General features: G+C 42.1%; 1 protein-coding gene across 1 annotated transcript in view; it reads right to left on the bottom strand.

Moving 5' to 3' along the window:
- The window catches only part of dync2h1 (dynein cytoplasmic 2 heavy chain 1), a gene marked incomplete at its 5' end in the record, with an annotated part of 163,522 nt that overhangs the window by 7,477 nt on the left and 138,358 nt on the right, over positions 1–17,687 (bottom strand). Inside the window, 3 exons of the mRNA XM_080007116.1 lie at positions 3,476–3,577; positions 7,058–7,165; positions 13,739–13,855. Coding sequence (XP_079863242.1) covers positions 3,476–3,577; positions 7,058–7,165; positions 13,739–13,855 — 327 coding nt within the window. The remainder of the gene's footprint in view (positions 1–3,475; positions 3,578–7,057; positions 7,166–13,738; positions 13,856–17,687) is intronic.

Below are 17,687 nucleotides of genomic sequence, written 5' to 3'. Positions count from 1 at the left end.
ATTACGATAGAGAGAGGCGGACATAAGACACATGGAAGAAAGATAGAGATAAGATAGAGAGAGAACAAGATCGGCAGCTAGAGGGAAAGATATAGAGATGAGAAGATAAGAGAAAGATAGATAGATGAAAAGATAGAGAGAGAAAGGCAAAGATATACAACTGAAGAGGAAGTGTTATTGTTTAAAAAAAAGTATGGGAAAATAGGTTTTAGGAATATAGGAATAGGAATACAATTTGAATTTCAACAAAACAACACACGCCCGCACAAACAATTAAAAGAATAAGCTTGGTGCTCATAAAAATGTCTGCACACGTGTGCACGTGTTAAAAACAAGCAGAGCTATGGATCTACAGCCCTTAAAATATATGATATATTTTTTTTTTATTTCACCTAAAATGACAGCCAAAATTATGGAGCAATCTGTCCACAAATAAAAGGCCTATATGCGTGGTTCTGGCATCCTCAGATGGCTGGAAAGGCAAAACCACCATAATGAATAAGATCAGAAAAATTATGCACCTAAATCTCTTCCCTTGACAACAATCATACCAAATGTCATGCCAATAAACCAAAGACCAACAGTTGTACAGAGGTTTGAGTGGAGGCCTGACTCCAAGAATGCCAAGATTATTTACTCACACCACCTTCCATGTGCATAGTGGTCGTTCCCTTGGATAGACATAGACACACACCGTACTTACTGAGATAAATTCTTGGTAAATGAAAATGATAAACAGATTCAGATTGTGAGATGCAGTCGTGTTTTACATTAGGTTTGGCAATTTTGTCATTTTGAAGTGTATATTTATACAAGTTTGTGGGTAAAACCAATTACTGGCAAACCGCTGGTTCCATTGTGTCTGTTTGCTTTGGTGTTGAGCCGCTCCCATTGTACTGTGTTTTCAAACCAGTAAGGTAAAAGCAGCTGCCCTGTCGGAGAATCGAACTCATGACCTTTAGATTATAAGACTAATGCGCTGCCTACTGCGCTAACAAGGGCCATCAGCGGACACTCTGCAGGTTCCAAAGATGAGATGTGATGGAGACCGGCGGTATATTTAATAGCTGCAACTGGATAATGACTCCACCAACTAACTCCAGCGAGTTCCCAAACCCAATTAATCTGTGCTCTAATCGGGACCTGGAGACAGAGAGAGAGAGAGAGAGAGAGAGAGAGAGAGAGAGAGAGAGAGAGAGAGAGAGAGAAGAGAGAAGGGGTGAGGTGAGATAAGAGGAACGGGAGGGAGAGCGAGATAGCCAGAATGAAAAGAAGTAGAGGGCGAGGGACGCAGAGATAGATAATGAAAGAGATGAAAGGCATGATGCCACGGCTTTGGGGAAGATAACATCAATTTTCGATCGCAGTGTGTCGGGCGTCCAGCTCCGAATGGAGACACAACCACTTCTGACTAGTTTTATTACTTCGGTGTTATTAACCCACTGTCAACTCATTAACCTTTCCCCCAAAAAGTCTTTTCTTGGTTGGTCTCAACTTAAGAGAGATAAAAAATAGCTCACGGAAAAGATAAATGTCTGAAAACTTTGCAACAAATCAACACCTTTAATGTATATGTTATTTATATTCAACTCAGATTACGAACCAATCTAATTTGTATTCAAAGAATTATCGAATAAAAAAAGAGAAAATTATTTCACACACGTGTTTCGCCTTACTTGTTTTGAAAAACACAAAGTCAAAATGTGCCAAAAAGTGATTGTGGTGTGGGGGTGGTGTGATTTAAGCACCTGTCGGGTCTAGTTAATTGGGCCAAGGTTTATGGGTGGTAGTGCACCTGTTGCTCATCAGAGCAATTGATGAGCACAGGTTAAATCACCCATCCCCCACACACACACATGAGAGGGAGCCTTTGTCATGACAATGTTCCTTCTGCTCCCAGCTTGTTACATCTTGCCACTCGCTTTAATAAAATGGTTTGTCTTCAACATCACCGCCTGTGTCTCTGTCGGGGGAGCCCGGGAAAAAACACACTGCTGCCTGAACAGGGACCTGTCAAAGGGAAGGGACACAGACGGGCCGGCCAAAGAAGCACTAGAGCCACCAGCAGGTCGACTGACGGCCACAGCACCAGACCTCTCCTGACTGGCAGCAGCAGCACCCAGTGGATGGCCAGCGGAAGACAGGGAGAGAAGCAGCCGCAACAGCCACCATGGCCAAACCACGTGCAACTAGCTATTCCTCCAAGCAGCCACCACTGGACCATCAGCAGCCAAGCAGCCGGGCCACCCCTCCTAGCAGCCCATGCAACAGCCAAGCCCGGCTAGACCTCCATCAGCCAGCACAGCAGCCTGAGGCACCATGCTCCGGAAGGGAGGAAGTGGTAGTCTCTTTCCTCGCCCTGGGGGAGGGTCGCCCATGGACCATGCTGTTCTGGGATTCTGGATCTCCTGGATATGGGACTGGTAATGCTGGACACTTTTGTTTATTTAAGGTATGGGAACCCTGTTTCCGAGTCCGGCCTTTTATTATGTTAGGTACAGGAACCCTGTTTGAGAGTCCGGTCTTTTACTATGTATTATTATACTATCCATTTATTGCATTTTTTGTTTTAATTTCTTTCCTGCTTGGTTTTGGGTGCGGGGGGTAGGATTCTCCCTGGCCTCAGTTTGGTGTTGGAGATATGCTGTGCGGGGGTAGTGTGATTTAAGCAGTCTTGGATCCACTTAATTGGGCCCAGGATCAGGTGATGAGCACGGGTTAAATCATCCATCCCGACACACATAAGGAAGGGGAGCCTTTGTCGTTACAATGTTCCATCTGCTCCTGGCTTGTTTTATCTTGCCACTTTCTTAAATAAAAATGTCTTCAATACCATTGCCTGTTTCCCTGTCGGGAAGCCCGGGAGAAGCCACTTGGGTGGTGTGTGGCAGGGGAACTGCCACAGTAATGTATTCAGCCCCACTGCTGATGACCAGATATCCATCACATCGTCCTTTGCATGTGAATAACTTGGAGCATCAACAAAATGGCCTCCGATTTTGCGAAAATGTCCCATCAGCGAGTTAAGGGCTGTAAATACATTTTACTGCATCCTGAAAACCAGACTATGAGATTGCTTGAGATTAGATGCTTTTCTTATATATACAACCATGGTAAACTAAATTAAAAAAAATTTTGCTCGAGTAAAAAATAAAGTGAAAAAATGTGAATATATTTCCCTCCTATAAGTAAGTGTTACACTCCTCAGAGGAATTGTAACTGCATGCCACAAATTGTAAAACGACAAAAAAGAGAAAAAAAAAATTAAGTGACATTTCAAAGTAAATTCCCTCCGTCCCGCAGGCATAGAGAGGATATACACTTTGTATTCCATCTCTCTCTCTGTAGCTTCTTTTCAGCCACAAAAAACACTCCATGTGCATCGCGATATTAGCCAACATATGCATGTGTTCTCCCAGACACCCACTCGCAGACACTCCCAGACACTCACTCATTCTCTCTGTCCCAGCCTCACCTCTTGGTTGAGCAGGGCTGTGGCCAGTTTCTGGACGTCGGCAGTCACCAGTTGGCTTCCTCTGATCACCTTGCTGAGTGAAGCCAGGGACTGGTGGATCACCTGAGACCGAGCGGGGACAGGTTAGTGAGCGTCCTTGACAGATGCTGGACATAGATACAGTATATACTATCAAAATGGCAATATGTGTATATACAGTATATACAGATCAGCCACAACATTAAAACCACTGAGAGGTGAATTAACATGGATCATCGTGTTCCACTGGCACCTGTCAAGGGGTGGAATATATTAGGCAGCAACTGAACAATCAGTCTGGGGCAAATTCTGATTTCCACGGCAGGTCTTGTGGGGTGTTCCCACTATGCCGTGCTTAGTACCGACCAAAAGTGAAACAAAGACAACCGGTTAACCGGCAACAGGGTCATGGGCGCCCAAGGCTCAGTGATGCGTGTGGGGAGAGAAGGCTAACAACTAATGTCTGGTCTGATCCCACAGAAGAGCTACTGCACAAATTGCTGAAAAAGTTAATGCTGCTATGATAGAAAGGTGTCAGAACACACAGTGCATCACAGCTTGCTGCATATGGGGATGCGTAGCTGCAGACCGGTCAGAGTGCCCATGCACTATGGAAGGAATGCAAGCCGGCAGAGGCAGTGTGATGCTCCGGGCAATGTTCTGCTCGGCAACCTTGGGTCCTGGCGTTAGTTTGGATTTTTGATGTTACTTTGACACGTATCACCTACCTAAATATTGTTGCAGACCAACTACACCCCTTCATGGCAACAGTATTCCCTGATGGCAGTGGCCTCTTTCAGCAGGATAATGTGACCTGCCACACCACAGAAATTGTTCAGGAATGGTTTGAGGTGGTGGTGGTTTTACATGACAAAGAGTTCAAGGTGTTGACTTGGCCTCCAAATTCCCCAAATCTCAATCCGATCAAGCATCTGTGGGGTGTGTTGGAACAACAAGCCAGGTCCACGAGGGCCCTACCTTGCAACTTACAGGACTCAAAGGATCTGCTGCTAACGTCTTGGTGCCAGATACCACAGGCACCTTCAGAGGTCTTGTGGAGTCCATACCTCGATGGGTCAATGCTGTTTTGGCGGCATGATGGGGACCTACACAATATTAGGCAGGTGCTTTTAATGTTGTGGCTGATCAGTGTAATCTTTTCTTAAAATTCTAACTCAGATGTGGTGTGCCCCATTGTGGCAGACTGAGGGGCGTGGTTAAGCCGCGGTCTGCCAACGCCAGCACAGGCTTCTCCCCACAGCGGCACACCTGCTCCAAGTCAGGGAAATCAGCGCCCCAGTGGCGCTAATTGGCTTGACTCGGGGCAGTAAGTTTTCTTTAATGTGTGTTTCTTTCAGTGAGGTGGTATGTGCTGCAGTTCCGAGACACACGAGCGGGACCTTGGCGGAGAGAGAGACACCGAAACGAGACACAGAGACAACGAGGAGGCGTTTGACTGGTTACATTTTATGTTACCCGTTAAGCCCGCAAGCCTTTGCTTTCTTTATTAACATTCAGGCCAGCAGGTGCTGATTAAGCCTCTCAGAATGTTTGCCTCGCTCATTCTGTTCCCCTCCGTGGCCAATCCGCCACATGCAGTATTGGCTTCCCCACCCGGTCCAGGACCGCCCTTCGCAGGGCTCCCGTAGTCCAGGCGGTTCTTGGGGGAGAAGGGCGTGGGCGGCTAGGTGAGCCTTCCCTGTAAGGAGGGGGAGCAGCCGCAGAGCCTGTTCGGGCCTAGCCCAGCTCGCTGCAGCAACCAGCTGTTCAAAGGTTGTTAGGAATGCCTCTGCATCATCATCCCCCGACATCTTCTGTAGGCTGGGGGTCGCCATCTGCTCCAGCGTTCAGTGGTGCTACAGCTCCCGCCTTGCGTTGCTCCTTTCTGTCCCTATTCACGTCTGCTGGGGTGAATGTTTATTAAGCAAGCCAAGGCTCGCTTTGCAGACCGCGGCTTTACCACGCCCCTCAATTTGAGACAGTTTGACCCGGGCTTTACCCAGCCAGCACCCGAGTACAAAGTCCGGGTAATGTCCGATTGAGCAGCATGCGTGAACGGAGCAGGTAATTGCCCGGATCATTCACAGCGAGCGAGTGAGCGCGTCGTGTGTTGATGACGTCTTTATCATGCGGCAGATATTTATATTTATGATCTTTGTGCACGTAGTGTAGCTGCTGCTTAGGCTTGGCCAGATTTACAATTAAATTGTCTATCGACTCTATCGATCGCGATTGACATTGATGACAGACTATTTAAAAATATATAATTATTTGCCAGGAAAAATCCGAGCAATGAAACAGGGGAGAGAGGGAGTGAAGGCTCTCGCCCTCTCTCTCTCACTTCCCCACTCTACAGTCCCATACAGAAACTTTAAAAGGGGCAGATGCTCAAAAAAAAAAAAAAAGTCCCACAAGGACCCCCAGCTCTGGTTCTATCCATTTTTCCCCCAAACGGAGCAGCACAGCGGAGTGCTGATCACTGCAAGGAGCGCCCTGTCGGGGCGCCCGTGATCCGCACTCCGCTGTGTGCGATATACAGTATATCTTAATATTGCAATAATAGAAATATAATTTATAATATACAACAAAATCTCATAGAGAAAGATTTTGATTTATTTTGTTTCCAGATTTTCTTACTTGTATGGAAAATGAAAAACATACTCAGAGAATTGATATGGTTTTTTTTTGTTTCTCCTCCAGACAGTGCAGCGCACCGGCTCCCGTGCCTGTCTTTTTATTTTAGGGCTATTTATTTTGTGTGTTTCCTACATGTATGAAATAACATTTTTAAACACAACTGAGTTAGGGGTTAAGGGATCCATTCCAAAAAAAAATTGTCCGCACGTCTCCCGGTTGCCATGGGACTTAATTTTGTAAAAACTGGATACTTTTGTGTAAATACTTTACGTGTAAATAATAAATCCTGAACTCATGAAACGGGGAGACCGCAACAAAAAATTACATTCTATGCATGCAAGACCCCCCTCCCCGCGCCATGTTTAATGTTGCAAATGTGGTAGTCCCGTTCCAGAAGTGCGATTGGAATTTTGCACAATCCCCCAAGCCTACTGCTGGGTACTCCTTTCTGCTTTCTTTATTATTCGTTTCCACTCTCTCGTTTATATTACGGAGACGTCCAAATACATGACGGATCAGCGCAAAGAAAAAGCCAAACTACTGATAAGTCCATAGTTTCGTCCGCCATCTTGGGTGTGCTGTAAAAAGTGATTTAGAATATAGAAAATCTCTTTATTGTCATTGTAAAAGTAGGATATACCTAGGAGCAGTGCAGCGCCCCGGGACTAACTCCAGCTTTTTCACCAGTGCCTTGGTCAGGGGACATACAAATGTCTTTTTATATTCGCTTTTTATATTATGTACTGAGAAAACAGAGTAGCTCTTTAATCTAAAACATACAATCTCGTTCTTTTTTGCTTTTATTTTTCTTCAATTTCCTGCTTTATTTTCTTAAGCATGTTCACCATTTTAAAGAATACTTTCAGTGTGGTACACATGCATCTGTAAACACTTGAATTACTGTTGGTAATATTCTTATTTATATACCTGCACCAGGCGTACGCCATTGAACTGCTCCAGAATGATGAAGGACAGGACGGGCGAGCCTTGAGCCTCCGAGGGCTGGGCCATTTTTTGTCGGATCAGAGCAGAACCCTGAGAGAGAGAGACAGCGAGAGAGAGCGACAGAGAGAGATGATTAGCAACCCTTACCATGCCTGAACACAAATAAACACATAAGAAAATTACCAAAGACAGAGAAAATCATCCTCGACGAGCATTTCTCAGGTTGTGTTTTTTTCCTAACAACTGTACCACCTCCTGCCACCAGGTGATTAATCATCATTATTACACAACTCTGTGGAAAATACTCGATTCTGATCGGATAATATTGGCGATCAGCGGTCAGTTATTTCTGAATAATGATAACTGATCTGTTAATTATGACCGTTGTCACGGGCAACCACTGGTAACTGTGCTGGCAGTGTTGCTCTTTAAAAAGATGTATGATATTGACTTTCACCCATTTTAGTAGGCAGTGTATATGGACTGCACCTGGAATTTCTCTCCTAGAAAAGGTAGAACGTACAGGACAGAGGGAGCAGGAGAACAACTGAATGAATGGGACAGAAGGAAGATGGAGGGAGAGAGAAAAGAGACCATAGTCGACACAGTGTGAGTTAAGCCCCCAATTCACACCAACTTACGTCTTCACTTTGAGAGTGAAGTGCCCTCAAAAGCAACACCCTCCTGACTTTCTATCACTGAAACTACAAGTTGTGGAATGCATCAACCTTTACTGGGTAAGTGAATCTTTGGTTCAACCTTTGCATTATATAAGCATGTGGAGTGTTTAGCCTAGTTGGGGTAGTTCGTGAGTTTAGCGTTGTTTTGACTAGAGGGCACCAACATCCTGCCTCCTCCTGACCCACGGTGCATTGACGCGCTTGTTCTTCTTGCAGACTGCATGAAACTACTACAGACGTTAGCTATGCTTGAAACCTGGGTAATGGCGCTAGAAAAAGACGGAGATACACTTCAGGATACAGCCCCGATGTCGCCTTTAACCGGTGAGCTAGCTCAGAAAGAGTTGCTAATGGATGATACTCCCACTATTACTTTTCCAAAACTTGACAAGACAAAGACAGAGATGGGCCATGAGGATCTCGCCAGGCAGGCAAGCCGGACATGGTTCCACAGACGGAAGACCCAGGATCTTGCAGAGCAGTCAAGCCGGACATGGGTCCACTATCCTGCCGCAGCAAGTGACCAAATCGGGCGCTCTCATTGTGGGAGATTCTGCTATGAGGGACATACGCAGTAAGAAAATTAAAACATACTGCTTCCCATGTGCCACAGTCAATGATATCAATCGAAAAATAATCCCAATTATATCGGAAAATCCAACTGCCACTCAAGTCACTGTGCATGTAGGTTTCAATGATATTCGCAGAGAATAATTAGAACTGATAAAGAAGTATTTCTCCGAACACATAGACACTGGCCAAATTAGAAATTAAATTATTCATCAGTGGACCCCTTCCAGCAGTTGATAGGGGAACTAATAAGTTCAGTCGTCTACTTGGACTTAGCACATGGCTTTCTAGAACCTGCAGTGAAATGACAAGGGTGCAAAAGAACTCTTTGCTATTCTGGACACATTTGAACTGTCTCAACATGGGAAAGGGCCTACTCAAAGCCGGGCGCATACCTTGGACTTTAATATCACAAAGGGTCTCAATATCTCTAATGTTTCTGTGATTGATCCTTCCCTATCTAACCATTCCTGTGTTTTCTTCGATTTATGCGTTATTCCTGACATACAGATCAAATTAATTCTGTTAAAAAACGGTTCTGGCGGACCAAGGGGCGTGGTCAAGCACCGGCTTCAGCCCTTACTGTTCCCTTTCCCGCAGCCGCCAAGCTGCCTCCAATCGGCCCGAATCAGCGCCCGCGCGGCGCTGATTGGTCCCGCTCGAAGCAGGGAGCTCTCTAAATGTTTGTCTGTCTTGCAGAGGGGATCGGCGCACGGGCTCATCAGCCAACCAGGAGCCAGAGTAGAGTAGCCATTCCTCCTGCGCCCGAAATCATCCTCATCCTCATAATTATTAGTAGGCCTGCGAGCCTTTTGTTCCTCTGAATGATAAAAACTCTCGCCATGTTGGCACACCACGGCAAGAACGACCTGTGGGCAGAGACTCCCACAACGGTATATCAATGACAATTTGAGTGCATTCATAACCTCCATGTTACCACCTCTCACCTCATGTTCTGCTGATGATCTTGCAGATAATTTCAATTCCAAAATTGTGAATATTGTTGATGTCATTGCACCTGCTAAGGTTAAAATATTTTCTGGAAAGCAAAAAGCACCTTGGAGAAATGCTGCCTCTGTCGCAGCCCAGACACTCTGTGCTTACAATTTAGATCTGAAAAGTGCTAGGGAAACATTTTTCTCCAATATCATCAACAGTAACACTAATAATGCACAGACCTTATTCGCAACTGTTAATAGGCTGAACAACCCCCCAACACAAATACCCCTTGAACTCCTTTTCACCCATAAATGCAATGAGTTTGCGTCCCTTTTTTACTGATAAAATTAAAGGTATTAGACAAGCCATCATTGTGTCTGCTTTAAACAAAAATGTTGGATCACCACCATGTATATATATAAAAGTAATGTGGCAACGATGACAGGATTTAATGTCATACACTCCAAAACCCCGGAGGAAACAGTGACACAACTAAAGCCTGCTGCCTCGATGCTTTCTTTAAGAAAGTTTTTGACTGCTTGGCAATAGACATACTGCAAATAGTTAACAGCTCTCTCCAATCAGGCAACTTTCCAAAAGCCTTGAAAACTGAAGTTATTAAACCCCTTCTAAAAAAGCGGAGCCCAGATGCTTTTATCATTAACAACTACAGACATATCAAATCTACCCTTCATTAGTAAAATCATCAAGAAAGTTGTTCTCCAGCAACTTATTACTCCAGCAACTAATTATTTCTTTGCCTCAACTGGCTGCTATGACAACTTCCAGTCAGGTTTTCGACCACTTCACAGCACCGAAACTGCACTTACCAAATTTGTAAATGATATTTGGCTTAACACCAACTCCGGCAAAATTTCAATATTGATTCTTTTAGACCTCAGTGCTGCATTCGACACTGCTGACCACTCAATACTTTTGGACAGGTTAAAAAAATGGGTTGGGCTTTCCGACACAGTCATAAGCTGGTTCAGGTCATATCTGCAACACAGGAACTATTTTGTCTCCATTGGCAATTATGTATCTGAACTAACTAACGTGACTTGTGGAGTCCCCCAAGGTTCAGTCCTAGGACCATCTTTATTAATCCTGTACATGCTCCCACTAGGCCTAATTATGCAAAATAATAATATTGATTACCATTGTTATGCGGACGACACCCAAACCTATATAGCTATATCACCAAATAACTATCATCCTAATGATCTGCTATTCCAGTGCATTGAGCAAGTCAAGGACTGGATGTGCCAGAATTTCCTACATTAAACAAGGACAAAACTGAGATAATTGTTTTCAGTGCCAAAAAAGAAAGGCTGGAAGTTAGCTTACACCTTGAGTCAGAAATCATGGTGTTATTATGAATTCGGATCTAAATTTCAAACAGCCACATCAAGTCAGTAACTAAGTCGGCCTTCTGTACTATCGCCTTAAAAATATAGCAAGACTAAGAGGACTCATTTCCAAAGAAGACTTAAAAGAATGTGTTCATGCCTTCATTACCAGTAGGTTAGATTATTGTATTGGTCTCATTGCAGGTCTTGTGAAAAAAGCTCTTAGGCAGCTACAGCTTGTTCAGAATGCTGCTGCTAGAGTTCTAACAAAGACCAAAAATTCGAACACATTACACCAATACTTAAATCCCTACATTGGCTCCCGGTATGGCAGAGAATTGATTTCACAATACTGCTGCTCACGCTTAAATCACTAAATGGTTTAGGGCCAAACTATTAACACTGAAATGCTTCCGCTATAAGAACACTCTAGACTGCTAAAATCATCTGGGTCCAGTCTGTTACTGTAATTGTTCCTAGAGTCAAAAATATACATGGAAAAGCAGGATTTACTGTAGCTACTATGCAAGAAATAACTGGAATAAACTTCCTGAAGATTTGAGACTTGCTCCAACCCTGACTACTTTTAAATCAAAACCAAAAATGTTTATGTCAACCTTTGCTTTCTGCTAAAACGCAAACTACATTGCACGTCTATCTTTATTCTTTATTCAAATGTAACTACATTGCACTTTTCTTATCTTTATTCTTTTATTCTTTTTATGCATTCATTTAAATCCTGTTTTATTTTTATTGTATGACAGGCTTTTTATGTGAAGCACATTGGGTCTGCCCCGTGTATGAAATGTGCTATATAAATAAAGTTGCCTTGCCTTGTATATATTTCATACACAAGCTTCTGGCTTGAGTACAACGTGTTTTATTGCTGGAATGAGTAATAATGTATAAATACACTGCATATCTTTGCAACGACTATGAAACGCAATGTATTTATGCAGTACATTGCGGGTCTGAACGAGAGGCCAGGGGAGGCAACGGTGGGTTTGACTATTAACCAGAGGAGGAGGATGAAAGGAGATTTTCATAATGTATATATATGTGTATTTATTGAGCTGTTTCTGTAAAAAAGTGTTTTCTGATTACTTTTTGTTCCAGTGTGGTTCGATCATTCTTGTACATTTGTGAAAACATGAATACCTCGATACCTTAATAAGCCCACACATTGACTCACGTTGATTACAGCAAGTAGACCGTGCCCCTTCCACTGTCCTCCATGTTGGACAGGTAAAGTATACACTACTGTTCCAATAGTTTTTAAAAGTCTATAAAACTACTTCCCAAGCATGAAGCAAAATGTGGGAGTGATATTCGTTTTCCCGCCGGAATGATATTTTCTTCACATAAATGAGATTTAATTTGTTGAGGGGGAAAATTTATTAGTTTGTTAATTAAATGCAATAATCCACATCAGCAATTCTTTTTATATTTGGGGTTGTCTGGTTGATGCATACTAGGCTTGGTAATTAAATACATCTTTTGAATGGATCTCTATGGGAATTGAAGCTGAGGTTGACGCGTGTAGCTCGGAGAAATAGAGCTGAGGCTTTAAAAAAAATGCGCGCGCGCGCACACACGCACACACACACACCGGCGGCGATCAATTACGACACTGTAATTTTTAATTAGCTCTCACTGTTTCTTATTTTATTTTATTTTTTACAGTTGGAGTAATTATTGCATCTTGGGAATTGTGACTTTGGGCTAAATTGGACGTAAATGTAGATGAAACAATTAAGGAATTGAACGACAATAGAACTTGATGCAATGCAATTTGAGAAAATACAATCAATACTGTCTTAAAACATAACCCCCCGGCCAACATAAGGAAATTGGTTGTCGAACAAACATACAGTATTGTTAGATTTACATGCATTTTTTTGTAGTAATAATAATAATAATAATAATGATAATAAATAGAGCTGTAGGCTGCAATACACAGTGTCCAGTTAAGTCGTGTTGGGTGAGTTTTATAGTTCCTGGATTCTCTGAAATGCAGCATGTTTTTGCAAGTTTACTTGAACGTAGCATGGGTTCCCCCTGGTCTGGGACCAATTCCACGCCGCCCTATGGACACGGTCCAACTGGACATTCTCAATCGGAATCTGTACATTTATGAAAAATAATATGACGACATCATAAAGCGATTTACTGTAAATCTCATCTGGTTCAATTTCAAACGACATGTGTGACGTGTCGTTTGAAATATAGAGAAATACTGACTATTTCCAGTCAAATTTGTTGGATGAAATTTAAACCACGAGATCCCTGTTATATAGCGGTTTAAACGACACCTTAACCGTGTTTCTAGCTTACGGCGAAATATGCGCTTCAGCTGGTTTGAGCCGGGTTTGACATTTTTCAGACTGGCGTACTGGCATGTCAGTCACAAAAACGCTCAAAATTTGGTTGTTATTTTTTGCTAATATCTGCTCCGTATGTGGATCGATTTGGACAAAACTTAGACCACTTCAAGCCCAAGGTTTTTGACCTTTTAAACAAGACATCAACCGTATTTGTGTGTTATGCAGAAGTTGGTTTTCCAGATAGTTAAGCTACGAAATTCTGAGAATTTGGGGTTCTTTTCCCTCCCTCTCAATAACAATAAGGGCTTACAATAATGTATTTTTTATAAAGCACTTTCTCAGAACTCAAAGTACTGTACAATCAAGTAAAAACAGATCAAATCTAAAATTATGACAGTTAATAGAAGCAGGAAAGGTAAAGTAGATCAGGCAGTTACGAGTAAATGCTAACAGCTATGTTAACAGCTAAATTTGACATAAAATAATATATAAAAATATAAAAGTTATAAAAGCTAAGAAATATAGAATTAATGAAATAAACTGTACAGAGAGAAGTTGAACATGTGCACATACGTTTCAAAATTACAGTCACAAATAACATCAAATTCCAATATCTAATTTGTATCCATCTATTAATGTCTCAATACACATTTCTCAATAACTACTTACGTAACTGTCTTAAAATAAATAAATAAATAAATAAAAAAAGCAGACAGATTGCGAAATGCTAAAAATGAAGGTGGTAGAAACAGAGGAAAATGATTTAGAAGACGAATATTAAGTCAAATAATGACATTTCACCTGGTTGAGCTTCTTCCACTGGTTGAGGATGGGCGAGAGCCCGTTGGACCACAGCTCCCTGTCGAACTTGGACCCCGTCGCCAGTGAGCGGCTCAGGATCCGCAGCTGAGAAATCACCTGTTGAACATTTTAAGCGTTTGTCAATATGACGATCAAAACACAAAACAGGGCAACGATTTGATTAAAACAGTTAACTAATACAATCAATGCCTGTACTGATTTATAACCTCTAGACACCTTAGAATCAGCGAAGCAGCCGGTGGATGTTAATCCTTATCTACGAGTCGAGTGGTGATGAGGGCACTGCAGGTATCACTCACACACCCAAATGCACCGCTTCAGGCTTTGGGTTCGGGGTAGTGCTTTTATCTACATCCCATGTCTGTGTTTGGGTGCGTATGGTGAGTGCATGTGTGTGGTGTGTGTGGTGTTTGTGTGTGTGTGTGTGTGTTATGGTGGACAGGAAGGAGTTTGATAAATAACTTTCATTTGGTCGAGGAAAACTCTTAACTAACCCCCTGCTTTATCTGCTTTGCTCAGGAGGGTGTGTGTGCGTGCGTGTGCGTGTGCGTGTGTGTGTGTGTGTGTGTGTGTGTGTGTGTGTGTGTGTGTTCAAGTTCAAGTTCAAGTTCAAGAGATTATTTGTCACATACACACACATTGTGTGTGTGTGTGTGTGTGTGAGAAGGATGGGGGAAGAGCACTCAGGTAAGATAGCTAACCTAGAACGTCCCCTTCACTGCAGGAAAGAGGAGGCCGGGCTGGATAACAATTTGAAGAATATAAGAGTTCAAACTAGGGATTTAAATAAATTAAGATTTGGCCTTATCTCCAACAGGCTGCAACTCCATGACCCAGGCAACCATACTGAACAGTAGCCATGTTGTTTGTACGGTCAAAATTCAAAATGTATACGCATTGAACCAAATATTGTATTTTACATCGTAATATATAATACAACCTTTCCATTATATATGAATAATAATTATTTTTTTTTTAAATAATGATATTAATAATGTAACGGTTTCCCACACTTTCACTTGGGCAGGCCACCCAGGTATATTGTTGTAATGGCCCCCAAAGTTTTTTCGCAACCCATTTGAGGATTTTTTTAAAAAGTTTGTATGAGGTCGAGAGACAGCAGGAACGGATTCTGCGTTCACGGAAACTCTGAAAACTGTCATTTGTGTCGGAAGTGATGCTGCGTTCATGGGAACTCAGTAAACTCAGATTTGTGTATATTTGTGTGTGTGCACGCCCAAGCAGCCCGGCATGACCTCACACTTGTGCTGGTGGGTGTTAATGTGTTTAAGTCCATTCACAACAGGTATTCAATTGGCAGCCGATCAGTGGAACCACTAACAATATTTAACTCCCACAAGGCTGTGTGTTTGTGTGCGTGTGGTTAAGTACCACAGCGCTTAGGTAGTGACAGGAGGTCTTAAGAGAGAGGAGAGGACAGGAATAAAGGTAACAGAGAGAGAGAGAGACAGAGAGAGAGAGAGATGACAGTGACAAACAGCACTTGGGAAAGAGAGGAAGAGATCATAACACAGCCACCCACACACACACACCCACACACCAACACACGGGCTGAACGGCTGCTTTTTCCTGGACAATTACAAGATCCTATTCTTTTATTTGGCTCCTCTGCTATTTATCCTTTGTTGTGAGATTTGAGAAACCGGCCCCAAAAAATGTAATAATAATAAAAAAAAAAAAAAAAAAAAGCCAAATTAAGCGATTGTTTTAACTAAACCTCAGCGCTGCCCCTTGGTGAGACACAGTGCCCCGTCCAGGGCTGCAGTGTGCTGCTGGCATAGCCCGAAACACCTGTAGAGTCCGGACGGAGCGTCTTCCAGGACACTGCGTCTGTTTGTTTTTAGTTTTTTTTTTACCTTTTTATTTATAAATTTATTTAGCATAAAGCCGTCCCTGCACATGCAAGGACAAAAAAAAGAGCACACAGACAAAGCTCATTCACCTGCGTGCACTAAGAGGATGTACATATGTGGACGTACTGTATGCACGGAACATTTTTATGAAAAATGATACATTTCTGCTGAAGCACTTTTTCCTTAAACATTATAATAGTTAAATAAAGATGTTGTTCATTTCAATGCATGGCATCAATTCATCTCGTTTCATCACGTAGGCCTGGCCTACAGCAAAGAGCGGTTTGTTGACTGGATACAATGTTGTGTTGGGCATACTATAGAAATATGTATTGCTTGTGTTAAATGAATAATACTATATATATAGAAGATATATATAATAGAAGATAAGGAACTTAAAAAAAAAAAAGAACTTAAAAAATAAATCCGGATTAAATTGCAATCGCAATATTGGTCCAAAATGAATAAATAAATAAATAAATAAAAATCACAATTTGTTTATTTTCCAAAATCGTTCAGCCCTTACACACACGCACGCACTCACGCACGTACACACACACAAATTGCAACAGTGATGTTAGGGAAATAAGTGCCATTTAATGCTACTTTTGAGGAAACAAAATCATTTTGTACTCAGTAAAATTCAATTTGTGTGTGTGCTAATACACTTCTGACTTTATTCATATAGTTCCTAAAGTATAGGTATAGTTCTTCAAATATCACTCCATAAGATGCATAAAATGGGATTTCTGTTTGAATATCTACTTAAACAAAAAAAGGGAAAAGTAACAATGGTTTAGTTGTTGTTGTGTCAGGGCTGGTTTGTGATAATGTGTTGAATTGACTCATTCCCACTAGGGATGTAGGCCTGCCCGGCCTGCCCCCGGTCCGCGCCGTCGGTGGGGGAGGTGGAACTTGAGCGTGTGCGATACCTGAAAGAGGGTGAACTGTGCCTGGGCAGCGTCATTTAAAATATAATTTGGTTATTGAAGAACGTGATTAACGGTTTCAAATGGCTCTTATAATATACACAATATTTTTGTTATATACGCAATATTTTGTCCAACTTTTAGCCTAGTCGACTACTCTAAGTTTAAACTTACGTTTAAACGCCAGGGAAATTAGTCGTTAAGAAAATCCCTAATTCCAACGCACGTTGCACAAAATGCCACTAAACCAATAATTGACAAATCAGACAAAATTTGGGAAATAAAAATCATCTTTTGCCTAGTTTCAATCACAGGCGTGAGGAAGTATAAATCAGGCTTCATGGAGTCACAGTGGTGAGATAAGACTGGAGGGAAAACCTTTATTTGAGACCTGGAGAGGTTTTTCCTCTAGGAGGATGTGGTTCTTCACATCAGTAGAAAACATTATGAGAGCAGCTTTATTAAATATGTATTATACATGTTTCTGCATTTTTTTTTTTTTTAACAGCTAATGGAATGGTTAATGGAAAGGAAAACTACTATGTATCCATTTTTTGGCCTTTTTTCTTCTGTTTCTGGTGCATCCAAGACTTTGTATATGTACGAGTGTGTTTTTCTTGGATGGCTGATCTTAATGACATTGACATGAGAAATGCTTTGCCATCAGCACATTGTTAAGTCACTTTTCACCCTGGATATTCACCCGTAAAGAACCGCACGCACGCACGCACACATGCACGTGAGCACGCACGCACACACAAACGCACACGCACGCACGCACGCACGCACTTTTTTCAGATATCCAGCACAAATTACAAACATCCTACAGAAAAGTACATAGCTGTTAGCATACTATTCATGTTTCATGTTTCCATTTTTCTTCAGATGTCTTTTAATTCCATCTTACTGCTCGTAAAAAACTTGTCACGGTGTATGAATGTACCGGGCAGCTAAATATGTGGTTATACCCTGATATGTGTTGTGCCTAAAAATAACAAAACAAATTGCGACATTTCAATTTCTGTGCTACATTAATCTGTCACAAATCATACAGAATTCAATGAAAACAAGCTGATGACTATTGATACTTTTTAGAACTTTTTGGTTAGACTGGACGGCACACTG

This window comes from Zeus faber (assembly GCF_960531495.2).
Source record: "Zeus faber genome assembly, chromosome: 9".
NCBI lineage: Eukaryota > Metazoa > Chordata > Actinopteri > Zeiformes > Zeidae > Zeus > Zeus faber.
Note: the sequence above shows the minus strand (reverse complement) of the source record. Positions and strands in the feature narration are given on the sequence as shown.